Source organism: Petaurus breviceps, unplaced genomic scaffold (genome assembly GCF_028583685.1).
Source record: "Petaurus breviceps papuanus isolate PSGF00001 unplaced genomic scaffold, PetGlider_PUasm1.0 38, whole genome shotgun sequence".
In the NCBI taxonomy this organism is placed as follows: Eukaryota; Metazoa; Chordata; class Mammalia; order Diprotodontia; family Petauridae; genus Petaurus; species Petaurus breviceps.
The window spans coordinates 50907130-50920133 of NW_027186304.1; the positions used below are offsets into that span (position 1 = coordinate 50907130).

The 13004-nt window shown below is 36.6% G+C and overlaps 1 protein-coding gene across 1 annotated transcript in view; it reads right to left on the reverse strand.

Moving 5' to 3' along the window:
• CCDC178 (coiled-coil domain containing 178) overlaps nucleotides 1–13004 on the reverse strand; it is a 163557-nt gene that overhangs the window by 18630 nt on the left and 131923 nt on the right. Inside the window, exons 13-14 of the mRNA XM_069099541.1 lie at nucleotides 4545–4607; nucleotides 1953–2114 (exon numbers count right to left, since the gene is read on the reverse strand). Of these exons, the coding sequence (XP_068955642.1) occupies nucleotides 1953–2114; nucleotides 4545–4607 (225 nt within the window). The remainder of the gene's footprint in view (nucleotides 1–1952; nucleotides 2115–4544; nucleotides 4608–13004) is intronic.

The following is a 13004-nucleotide window of genomic DNA, read 5'->3' on the forward strand; positions in this document are numbered from 1 at the left end:
GGAAGGAAGGAAGGAAGGAAGGAAGGAAGGAAGGAAGGAAGGAAGGAAGGAAGGAAGGAAGGAAGGAAGGAAGGAAGGAGGAAAAGAGCAAAGGGGGAAGGAAGGAAAGACAGTTTGACTGAACCAGAGTTCATTTTGGGAAGTGAGACTGAAAGTAAAATTGTTCAAAAGACTCAAAGCAGGAAATCTGAGTTAAGTTCATAATGCTTCAAAGATATTAACTCCTCCATCTCAATTCTATTAAACAAGTTTCAAAGGTGTCTTTCCTATCCCATTTTTCCTCTGGTTATAGAGGCAGCTTAACCAGTTTATTTATTTATTCAAAATTTATATGTGTATTTTTAGAAATTTAGGCTAGAAATTGTCTTCCTCCATCACTAATTAGTTGTGAAGCATTTCACAAGTCACCTCATTCATGTCAAAAGCATTTACTAAGCACTATTACTGTATGTATGTATTAGGGCAATATCTGAAGCATTTAGGACATAATGGCAAAAAATAAGTCCTTATCTCAATCTGTTCATGTGCTTCTAGACAGAAACAACACAATGATTAAATAAATGCAAAACATATGTAAAATAAATACAAAGTAATTTCCAGGTTCAAGAGCACTAGAAACTGGGTAAGGGGTGGAGGGAGGTGCAGGGGGGAAGCAGGCTAAGGACTACAGTGTTCTGCTTGAGCTGCACTTTGAAGGAAGCCAGAAATTTTATAAGGCTGAAGTGAGGAAATAATGCATTCTGGCATAAATAGTCAGTGTAAAAGGCTGGAAACAGAATATGGAACACTGTGTGCTTTGGAGTATGCCAAGTATGCCCATGTGGCTTTTGTTGTTCAATCATTTTAGTCATTCCTGACTCTTCATGACCCCATTTGTAGCTTTCTTGGCAAAGATACTGAAGTGGTTTGCCATTTCCTTCTTCAGATATTTTTACAGATGAGGAAACTAAGGAAAACAGGGTTAAGTGACTTGTCCAACATAAGTGTCTGAGTAGTAAGTGTCTGAGGCTGGATTTGAACTCATCAAGAGTTGTCTTCCTGACTCTAGCCCCAGCATTCTATCCACTATGACATCTAGCTGCCCAATTACAGTCAATTTGGATAGAGAATATTAAACCTGAAAGAGTAATGTATAATAAGCCTGGAAAAACAGGCTGAAGAGAGGTCAAGAAAGGTTTTCAGAGCTTAACAGAGGCATTTGTATTTGATCGAATCAGAGCCCTTGTAACTTTTTGAGCAGGGTAGTGATGATGACATTGACATCATCATCATCATCATTGCCAGTATCACTTACATGCCACCACTTTCAGGTTTGCAAAATACCTTAGAAATATTATCTCATTTCATCCTCAGAACAACCATGGGAGATAGGTGCTAGTATTAGCTGCATTTTACAGATGAGAAAACTGATGGAGGTGGAGTTTAAGTCACTTGCCCCAGTTTACATAGCTCCTAAGTGTATGGAGCCAAATTTGAATTCAGGCTTTCTCATTTAAAATACAGCATCTATTCACTGTGCCACATAACTTTGGGGTCCAGACCTCTCAGATTTGTCTTTCAAGTAATATCAATGTTGGCAGCCATGAAGATGGTGGATTAAAAATGAAGAGACTTATTAAAAGACTTATTATGGTTATTAAAAGAGTCCTGGTTAGAAGTGATAAGAACCTGAATTAAGGTGGTGAGTGAAGAGAGAGGGCTCCTGTGATTAGATACCAGGAGTGAGGAAGAGAGAAGAATTGAAGATAATTCCCAGGTTTGGGGACATCCAGTTGGTAACATCTAAGAAGTAGTTAGTGATGTGGGACAGGAGGAGTTCTGGAGAATCATGTACTGACCTACGCGTTTTCACATTCTAAATCTATCTTCCCCCCATTTTGTAGAGCGTAGGACTACCTGCTGAGAGTCCCCCGTTTGTCTTGCTAAGAAATCGGTCATTCCTTTATGAATACCTCAGTGTGTTCTTCTTGGATTTCTTTGACTTTTTGAGCTTCTTGCAAGAGTTCGAGAAAAGGTGCTTCAACCTTGGCAAATGCCTGTAAAATTTCATTTTTCTTTTCTTGAACGTATTTTTTCTGTTGTTCTTGATCCATCGTGACTGCTTCCATTCGATTCTATTGATAAAAAATGAAAAGAAAGCAGTATGTGGGAATCAGAAGTGAAATGTCCTCAAGGAAAATGGATGAAAAGGCTCCATGTGAAAATATAGTAAAGGTCTACTAACAAGATGTTTGCATTCTCCCTGGCCTTCAATCTGCCTAAAGCATAGCACTCGCTCCGCAACATTCTCTCATCCCCACCCACGAAAGCACAAAGTCTTTAATTTGGCACTCGGACTTTCCTTTCCATTTTGTCCCATATTAGTCCTCTTTATAGGTCCTAGTCCACATTAGAACTTAAGCACTCGGCATTGCTCAAAGAAGCCATTTGCTTTTCTACTTTGTTGTGTTGGCATGTGCTGTACCACTTGCCTGAAATACCTTGCCTCCACCCCCATCTGTAGTACTCTTACCCACTCTTCAGGGTCCAAGTCAAATGCCACCCTCTTGGTGAAGCCTTCCCTGATCTTTGTAGCCTGACGTGATCTTTCCTTTCTTTTGTACTCACAAACGAATTTCTTCATGACTTTTTAAAACACACAATATTATAGGAAAACTATAGTCCTTAAGTGATGAAGAGCTTGCCCCAGACCATGAAGACCTGATCTCTTGGACTATGAAATACACTAGCTGTATGAACCTGGACAAGTAACTTACCTCTCAATCCCCCCAAGCAACTGTCTAAGTCCATAAATGGAAAACCATGTAATTAGCAGCATAGATACATAAGAGTTTCCTCACTCCCAGACCTGGGTCTTAATTGGTACAGGGAACTCATAATGAGGAAATTCTACCTAGCTATTAATATGCATATATCTATTTGTTGTCTAATCATTTTCAGTCATTTCTGACTCTTTGTGACCCCATCTGGGATTTTCTTGTCAAAGACACTGGAGTCATTTGCCATTTCCCTCTCCAGTTCATTTTATAGATGAGGAAAATAAGGCAAACAGGGTTAAGTGACTTGGCCAGGGTCACATAGGCAGTAAGTGTCTGAGGCTTGATTTGATCTGTCCACTGTGGCACATAGGTACCACATGCATATGTATATGCATGCATATAAACATCTTATGTACTATATAACATATATAACACTGAAGCTTAAAAATAAACTAAGACTTTTGGGACTCTCCTATGTGTGTGTGTGCATGTACATACATATATACAGATAAATATATACACATAGATATGTTAATATATATATATTTACATGTATATAACTATGTAGTCCCTAACCTCAAGAAATGGACTTCTCCACAGAACTGCTTACATGTATGTGTACTTGTATATGCATGTATATCTTTATCTCATTGTCACAGTGCCTTATACATTGCAAGCAGCAAACATTCTCTGAAATTTTTTAAAATACTTTTCCAAATGAATTATCAAAAATACCATGAAAAACTACAAGCTCAGCAATATTTATATGGACTGAAGACTCAATCCAAAGTTAGTCAGTGAGATATAAGAAAAACAAGTATAACTAAATGCCTATATAGCAACACAAAAAATGAATAGTTATGTTAAAAATTAAGAACTGAGGGAATTATATATAATTTAACTTGAAAGAATACCCGGAGAATATTCGTTTTTGCATAAAATCAATCCCCAAATTTTCTATAGTCTCGAAGGAGTTTGGTGGCACAGATAATTCCAATGGTATTTAGCTTTAAAAATCAATTATATATGGGCCATACATTTTTGAACAGGGCCAATGTGGGATTTTCGTTTTTTACTGGCTTATATATATTTGTTACAAAGAGTTTCTTGTTTGTTTTTATTTTGTTGGGGAGGGAACAGAGTAAGGAAGGGAGAATCATAAATAATTGTAAATTCAAGATGGGTTTATCTTTTAAAAATTAGTTATATTCATCTGTGAAGTGCACATAGGATTTTTTTTCTTTTGCCTTCCTTATCAAATTTTTCTAAGGCTGTTTTGTGTACATATACCATTACAGTAGGTATCCTGTCATATGTTCCATGGGAAAAAAATCCAGTCAAAAATGACACATTTTCCACAGACCATTCAGTTAGACTGGATATGCCTAAGCTTAAAAAATTCCTTACTAAGGAAATGTATTCTTCAATGATACTCTGTTCAGGGTTAAATAAAGAAGCTTAAAAGGAAGGCACTAAAAGTAAAGAATGTCATTGTCACATCGCTAACAAGGGACTTGGACATTTAGGAATAAGATCCTACTGGCCTTTTACTAGACTGGCAGAAATTCCCATTAGTCCACAAAATGAGGTATGGGGACTTGAGGTCAGTTTCTTCATGCATGGTCAGACATTGCCAGTTGTACAAAGAAGGCAACTGTCATCAGCAAGAGAGAGGAAAAGTGCGTGCTGGCAATTCATGTAGTGAAAAGATGCTTCATTCACAGGATGATTTTAAAGGCTAAGATAAAATGCACAAAATAAAGCAAATTCAGACATTTTTTTTACCTTAACCATTAATCCAATTCCTGCTTGATCTCGGATTAACTTTTTAAAGTATGCTTCCAGGAACTAAAAAGTGTCAAATAAAATAAGAAATTAGGGTTTTGGTCTCATTAACAATACAGCTTTCAAAGAAAAAGTCCAATGAAAAAATGTTACATGTAAGCAATAACCCAGAGTATAACACTCATCTTTAATAAAGTAGGTCCCATAAAACAAAAATGAATTTATGTAATTGGAGACAAAGCATTTTAGAGAGATGTGCTTTGTCTATCAGAAAACAGACTCTCAAAGTAATTTTAAGCCTAGTTTTCTTAGCTGATTATAACCAAATGTCCTTCTGGAATGGATAATAAATCAAAATGATCAAAAAAGACAAACTATGTCCCATAGTCCCATCTATTAAAGCTGTTACTCTGAAAGTTTTCCTTGTCTTATGAACTTATTCACTTTGAAAACTGTGGATGCCTAGCAGGACAGAATCCAAGGTTTTAGCACGAGGTAACGTAAGTCTTCAAATTCCTTGAATAGTATCGATTTTTTATAAATTCTACAGAGTGGGCAGGTAAGTTGAGAGTATTTGAAAGGGCAAGCTTAGCTCTTGGACCAATTAGCAGTTACTGGAAGAACCCCAAAGTAATGGATAAAAAGGAAAAAAAACATGTAGTTTATGGGATTAATAAAGGCATTAACTTTCCAATAGTTAGAACTATCCAAAAATGGTGTTATGAGATCATAGGATCGAAGATTTAGACTCTGACAAAAATTTAGAAGGTGCTTCATCCAAGCCTTAATTTATAGATGAGGAAATTGAGCTCTAACAAGGTCAAGTGACTTGTCCAAGTAACACACAGTGCCAGAATTGGTATTTTCACCTGACAACTGGGTTTTCTGATGCCAGACCCAGCACATTTTCTATTAGGAGTTCCCCATCAATGAAGGAGTTCAAAAAGGCTAGATGACCACTTGTTGGTGATGTAGTATGTGTGTGTGCTGGGCGGAGATTGGGAATAGAGTAGAACTAGAGTACCCCTGAGATCTTTTCCAATGCTAAGAATCTATGATTATTCTCCAAGTTGTCCTATGTGAAATAAACTAATGTCTCTGCTAATTCACCATCAATATTATCTAGCTCAATAATTTTACACATTGGTGCCCTGCAGTTACACACCAGAGCATGGATTTAATTGGAGATAGCACATAACAAGTCCAAGTTTTGCAGAACACATCCTTTTATTAAGGATTTTTATTTGGATTCAGCCAGGTTGCATTTGTCCTTCGTTTTCAAAGAGGACCGGGGCATCAGGGAAATGAAGACATGACTTACAGTTGACTTTGATTTTAGTGAGGGAGGGCTGTGCAAGGTCACAGGAAATGTAGAAGGTCACATGTGGCCTTGAGGCCACAGGTTCCTCACCCCTTAAGCTCCTCCACACAAGGGAATGTTCTTGTATAACTCCTCTACGATGGCAACATCCTTCTCAGACTGGAAGCTGGAGAGATGAAAGGACCTGCCCTCTGACCCCCGGCCACGACATGTGAACCACATCAGATGATTAGAAATGTAATTACTTTAAAAGTCTCTTTATTTGAGAAAGAAATAAGTATGATTTGAAAGGATGTATGAAGGACTGGGGTGGGGGAGAAGCAATAAAACATCTGATTGAAGGATAGAACTCTATTTGTACTAATGAATGGAAGTCATGTTACACATTAGACTGCAACAGAAATTAATTGAAGCTACATGGAAAATGTAGCCTCAATTTCCTCTTCTATAAATTGAGGGTCTTGGACTATACAACTCCTAAGGTTTTCTCAGGTTTTAAATCTATGATCCTATGATGTCATAAGATCATTTCTTCAAAAGCTCTACTGAAAATAACTGTGTAAAGTACAGGTTCACCACTGTTTTGAGAGGTCAATAAAAATAAGAAGAAAAATTCAATTATGTTTTGTAGATCAAAGCCCCAAAACATACCTGTATTTAGAAATTAAATGTTCCATAGGACTAATGCATGTTCTTTCTCATCTCAAATTAGAAATTGCTCAAATAAAAAGTTTAATTTCTTATCTCTGTTACGAAACCACTGCATAAGCCTAATTAAAAACATAGTTGTGTTCTATTTGATTGAAGTTTTTTGTTTGGTTCATTATATGCTAAATAATAATGAGAGTTACTATAAATTAGTTCTCTTCTCTAAGCATAAGCAAATTAAACTTCAAGGATCTGAAGTACTTTATAAACTTTGAGACAATGGGTAAATGTGAGGCATAACCACAACAATGACAATTATAATAACAACTATATGGAAAGTACTTACAGATGTGATTATGGATCATTGCCAACAATCACTGGGAAACTGTGCAAATGGGCAAAATGTGAATTCTAGAAACTATAAACCATCAATATTCATATAGATGCTCTTTAAATTTCTAGAACACATTCGTGAAATGCATGGTTTATAAACACTAAAAAAAATAGTTATCTATGAGATAGTATGAGTTCACTTAGTAACAACCTTTCCTAAAGTAAGCTCTTCATTTTTTGTTAATGGATTTACCAGATGGTTAGATCAGGTGATATCATGGATATCCTGGTTTTAGTAAGAAATATTACAAAATGATGACCTTGTACACAAAATAAGTAAATGGGTAAATTAAATAAGTAAGTATAGGCTAAATAACAGAATAGAGACAAAAGTCCTCTGAAATACTATTAAATATATATCCAATAGATGAGTCCAAACCAATACTTAAATTAATAGGAATAAATGAAAAGTTCTATATTTCTACCCAAATAATCAATTGTGTATATAGAGAGCAGTGAAAATACACCTTTAACTGAAATTCATGTGAAAAAAAAAATCTGTTGCCTTAGTCAACCACAAACAGTGAACCAAAAGTATAATCTATCTATTAAAGTTAGCTAATATAATCATGGGCTATACCAAGGGTGAGGAACTTGTAACCTCCAGACCACATGTGGCTTTCTAGCTCCTTCAAGTGCAGCCTTTTGACTGAGTCCATGTTTTACAGAACAAATACTTATATTAAGGGCATTTGTTCTGTGAAGTCTGGATTCAAAGGGTGGTGCTTGAGGACCTAGAGGGCCACATGTGGCCTCAAGGCTGCAGGTTCCCCACTCCTGGGCTACATGAAGTCCAAATCAATAAAAGTAATAGACCTACTTCAATAGATGTTAATCTAATAATGTCGTGATTACTATGTTTGGTTTGGGGCACCATAGTTTGAGAAATAGTAGCTAAACAGACTTCATTCAAAAAATAGTGATAAAGAGCCTGAGGGTCTGAAAACCATATCATGTAAAGAATAGTTAAAGGGACTGATGTGGTTAGTGAGGAGAAGTAAAGACTTAAAGTGGGCGATGACTATCTTCAAAGATATAAAGGGTGGTCATGTGGAAGAAGAAGTCATGTTATTTTTGTCTTGCTCAGAAATTTCTAGGGCCAATGGGAAGAAATCACTCAGTATAAGAAAGAAATTTCTAGCATTTGGAGCTTATAATAGAATGAGCTTCCTCAGAAGTAGTGAACTTCCCATCAGTAGAAGTACTCAAATAAAGCTGGATGTTATATAAGGGATCCATGAATTTTGTGAGAAGTTGAATTATAAAATGTTTAATATCCCCTAAAATTCTAAAGCAGGTTCATCAAAACCATTTAAATTTTGATTTATTCTTAATGTTCTTTTCTTTGTAAAGTTTGAGTTCTAAATTCTCTCCCTGCCTCTTTCCTACCTGCTGAAGAAGCAAGCAATATGATATCAATTATACATGTGAAATCACGTAGAACATATTTTCATATTAGCCATATTTCAAAAAACAGCAATAAAAACAAAATAAGTAAAATATTTTTAAATTTTCACTCAGAATTCAGAATTTCTCTGGATGTGTATATCATTTTTTTTATCATTGGTCCTTTGGAATTGCCTCATCATTGCATTGATCAGAATAGCCAAGTATTTCACAGTTGTTCATCATTACAACATGGCTTTTACCATGTAAAGTGATCTCCTGGCTCTTCTCACTTCACCTTGCACCAATTCATATAGGTCTCACCGTGTTTTTATGAAACCAAATCCCTCATCATTTCCCACAACACAATAGTATTCCGTCATCATATGCCACAATTTGTTCAGCCATTCCCCAATAGATGAAGAAGCCCTCAATTTCCAATTCTTTACCAATACAAAAAGAGCTGCTATAAATGATTTTGTACCTATAGGTCCATTTCCTTTTTCTTTGATCTCTTTGGGATATAGATATAGTGGTGGTATTGCTTGGTCAAAAGTTATGCCACAATTTTAGAGCCCTTTGAGCCTACTGCTAGATTGTTCTCCAGAATGGTTGGACAGTTCACCACTCCACCAACAATTCGTTAATGTACCTATTTTTCCTTCATCCTCTACAGCATTTGTCATGTCTAAAAGGTATGAGGTGTTACCTCAGAGCTGTTTTAATTTGCCTTTTTCTAATCAGTAGTGATTTAGAGCATTTTTTATATGATTTTAAATAGCTTTGATTTTTTTCTTCTCAAAACTGCTTGCTTATATTCTTTGACCATGTATCAACTGGGGAATGGCTCTTATTTTATTTATTGACAGGTTAGAAATGAGGCGTTTAGAGAAACTTGCTATAATAAATTTTGATATTACTTCATTGTTTATGGTACCTTTTAGCAAAATATTGTTCCCTGATTTGTTCTTTTAATTAGATCTATTTTTGCTTTTGCTTTGTCTGAGAACATGATTGCTACTACGGTCTTCTTTTTAGTTCAACTGAAGCATATTATTATTAAACATTATTAAACTTTGCTCTAGTCTTTTAATTGTGTGTGTCTTTTTGTGTCAAGAGTGTCTCTTATATACAACATATTGTTGAATTCTGGTTCTAATCCATTTTGCTATCCACTACTGTTTTATGGGTGAGCTCATCCCATTCACATTCACAGTTATGAGTACTGTGTATTTCCCCTCTATCCTGTTTCCTTCTGTTTCTTTTTTTCTTTCTCTTTTTATCCTGTCCCTCCTCAAAAGTGTTTTTTGCTTCTAACCACTGCCTCCCTTAATCTGTCCCCCCTTTTATCATCTTCCCTCTCTTTCTTAGCCCTTTTCCCACCTATTTCCCTATTGAGTAAGTTACATTTCCATATACAACTGAGTGGATATATATATATATATTCTTCCTCCTTTGAACCAATTACAATAAGAGTCAGGTTCAGTCATTGCCCACCATGCCCAATGTTCCCTTCTACCTTAAAAGCTCTTCCTTGCATGCCTCTTTCATGTGAGAAAATTTTCTGTATTTTATCTTCTACATTCCCATTTTCCCAGTGCATCTCTCTTTCATACCTCTTCATTTTTTAGAGATCAGTCAAAAATAACAGTCACATTAATGTCCTCTTTTAATGCAAACTTTTAACTGATGATAAAGTAATTAGGTATTATGTGTATCACTTTCCCATGTAGGAATATAGAGAATTTAACTTTATTAAGTCCCTTATAATTATTCTTTCATGTTTACCCTTTTCTAATTCTCTTAAGTCTTGTTAGAATGTCAAATTTTTTATTCAGTTCTTTTTTTACATCAGGAAAGTTTGAAAGTCCACTATTTCATTAAATGTCTATTTTTCTCCTGAAGATTACATCAGTTTTGATGGGGAGGAGATTCTTGGTTGTAATCCTACCTCTTTTGCCCTCAGGAATATCAAATTCCAAGTTCTATGATCCTTTAATGTCAAAGGTCCTAAATCTTTTGTTTTCCTGACTGTGGGTCCATGATATTTAAATCAGTTCTTTATGGCTACTAGCAATATTTTCTCCTTGACATGAGAGTTCTGGAATTGGGCTATAATAGTTCTGGAAGTTTTCATTTTGGGATCTCTTTCAGAAGGTGATCATTAGATTCTTTAAATTTCTATTTTACCCTTTAGATGTGAGCTACCAGGGCAGTTTTCTTTGATAATTTCTCGAAACATGATGTCTAGGCTCTTTCTTTGATCATGTCTTTCAGGTACTCCAATAACTCTTAAATTATTTCTTTATTATATATTTTCCAGGTCAGTTGTTTTTCCAAAGAGACATTTACATTATCTTCTTTATTTTTTCATTCTTTTGACCTTGTTTTATTGTTTTTTGATGTCTTGTGCAGTTATTAGCTTACATTTGCCCAATTCTAAATTTTAAGGAGTTCTTTTATTTAGTGAATTTTTGTATCTCCTTCTCCATTTGGACTATTCTACTTTTTAAGTTCTCTTCTCTAGTGATTTTTGTGTCTCTTGTACCATTAGGCCAATTTTGTTTTTCAAGGTGCTATTTTCTTAAGTATTTTTGTGACTCTTACCAAGCTGTTAAATAATCTTTTCATAATTTTATTGCATCATTCTAATTTATTTTCCCAATTTTCTTCTCTACCACTCATCTCTTTCTTTATCTTCCAGGAATTCTTATTGGGCTTGGTTCCATTTTTCTTTAAGGCTTTGTTTGTAGCTGTTTTCACATTGCTATCTTCTGATTTTGTTTCTTAGTTTTTCTTGCTATAGTAGAAGCCTTTTATGGTCAAATTCTTTTGTTCTTCTTTGCTTATTTTCCATCCTATTTCCTGACTTTGAACTTTCTGGTAAAGTTGGGTTCTGCTCTCTGGGGAAGGGGGAGGATGCATTATCTCAAGCTTCAGACTTTTTTCCTGATATTGTTTTACAAGCTGATTATGGGGGTCTGGTGCTTTCAAGGTGGTGTGATCCTGGGAGAGGTATGGTTACTGTCTCCTAATCTGTACTCTAGTCTTTACTCAAGAAGCATCCCTGGTTTTTTACAGACACAAGAACTAGAACTCTTTTTGCCTTGGAACACCAACCAGGGCCCCTTCTCCCTTGTAACAGATCCCCAACATTCCTCTCCACCCTAGCACTGCAACCCAGAACTGTATATGGACAACAGAGCTGCCAATCAGTGTCTGCTGTACCCAATGTCAAAAGAGGGTTTCCTGTAATCTCTTTCTGACCAACTATCTAACTCCCTTAATGTTTTTGGGCTGAGAGTTCCCAAAAGCCATTGTTGCTGCTGCATTTGTGGGGTCCAGATAGGCTTCCACCCCACTTACCCACCCCCCAACAGTGTCACAAACTTCAGCTGACCTTCAAGTTTTCTTTGGTCAGAAAAATGGTCCACGCTGATCTTTTGTTTGCTCCAAAATTTGACCTGAGGTATTATTTTAAAGTTATTTGGGAAGCCAAGATGGCAGAGTAAAAGCAGGAACTTGCTTCAGTTCCCACTCCAACAACCTCTAATGCCTGTAAAAAATGACTCTAAATAAATTTTAGAGCTACAGAACCCACAGAGTGACAGAAAGAAACAAATCTCCCACTTAAGGCAGCCTGGCAGGCCCACAGGAAGGGTCTATCACACGGGCTGGGAGCCAAACACAGTCCCGGGTGAGCTGCACTGGCCTAGACTTGCAGCCCAAACCAGCCACACAGACCAGCCAGAGCCTACTTCAGGAGAGTGAATCACTGACAGCTTTGGGAGTTTTCAGACTTCTCAACACATAAATGCCAAAGAGAAAGTAAAAGATCAGTGGGGAACCCTGTTGGAACTGGGTGAGAAAAAAGCACAGTCTGGCAACTGCCCCCAGGGAAGCAGAGGTGGTGGTGGTGTGGTAACTGCAGCTGCTACCTTATGGCTGCCTCTGGAGTGCCTAGCCTACAGATCATAGGGGGGCCAAGCAACCATTCAGAGAGTAATTGCTCTTGCTTTGACCTTCTTGGATCTGGGTCACAGTCTTGGGTGGTGGTACTAGGGTGGGGAATGCTAGTGTTCCAGAGCTTGTGGTGGCTGTAGAGAGGGTGGCCTCCTCATAGCTCTGACAACAGCTCTGGCAGCAGCTGCACAAACCCCAGCAATTTGGGACACAGCTCTCTCCACTCTGGAAGCAAAGTTCTACTGTGGCAAAGATCTCAAAAGTAAAGTAATTGGCTGGCAAGATGAATAAACAGAGGAAGTACAATCAGATTACAGAATCCTTTTGGGGGGACAATGGGGATCAAAACATGAAATTGGAAGAAGACAACAAAGTGAAAACTCCTTCATCTAAAGCTTCCAAGAAAAATATAAATTGGTTGCAGGCCATAGAGGAGCTCAAGAAGGATTTTGAAAATCAAGTAAGAGAAGAGGAGGAAAAATTGGGAAAAGAAATGAGAATAATGCAAAAAATCATGAAAAGAGAGTCAACAGCCTGACTGAAGAAAATAACACCTTAAAAAAATGACTAACTCAAATGGCAAAAGAGGCCCAAAAAGCCAATGAGGAGAAGAAAGTCTTTAAAAGCCAAATTGGTCAGATGGAAAAGGAATTTCAAAAAATCAATGAAGAGAATAATTCCTTAAAAATTAGAATGGAGCAAATGGAAGCTAGTGACTTTATAAGAAATCAAGATACAAATGAAAAAAA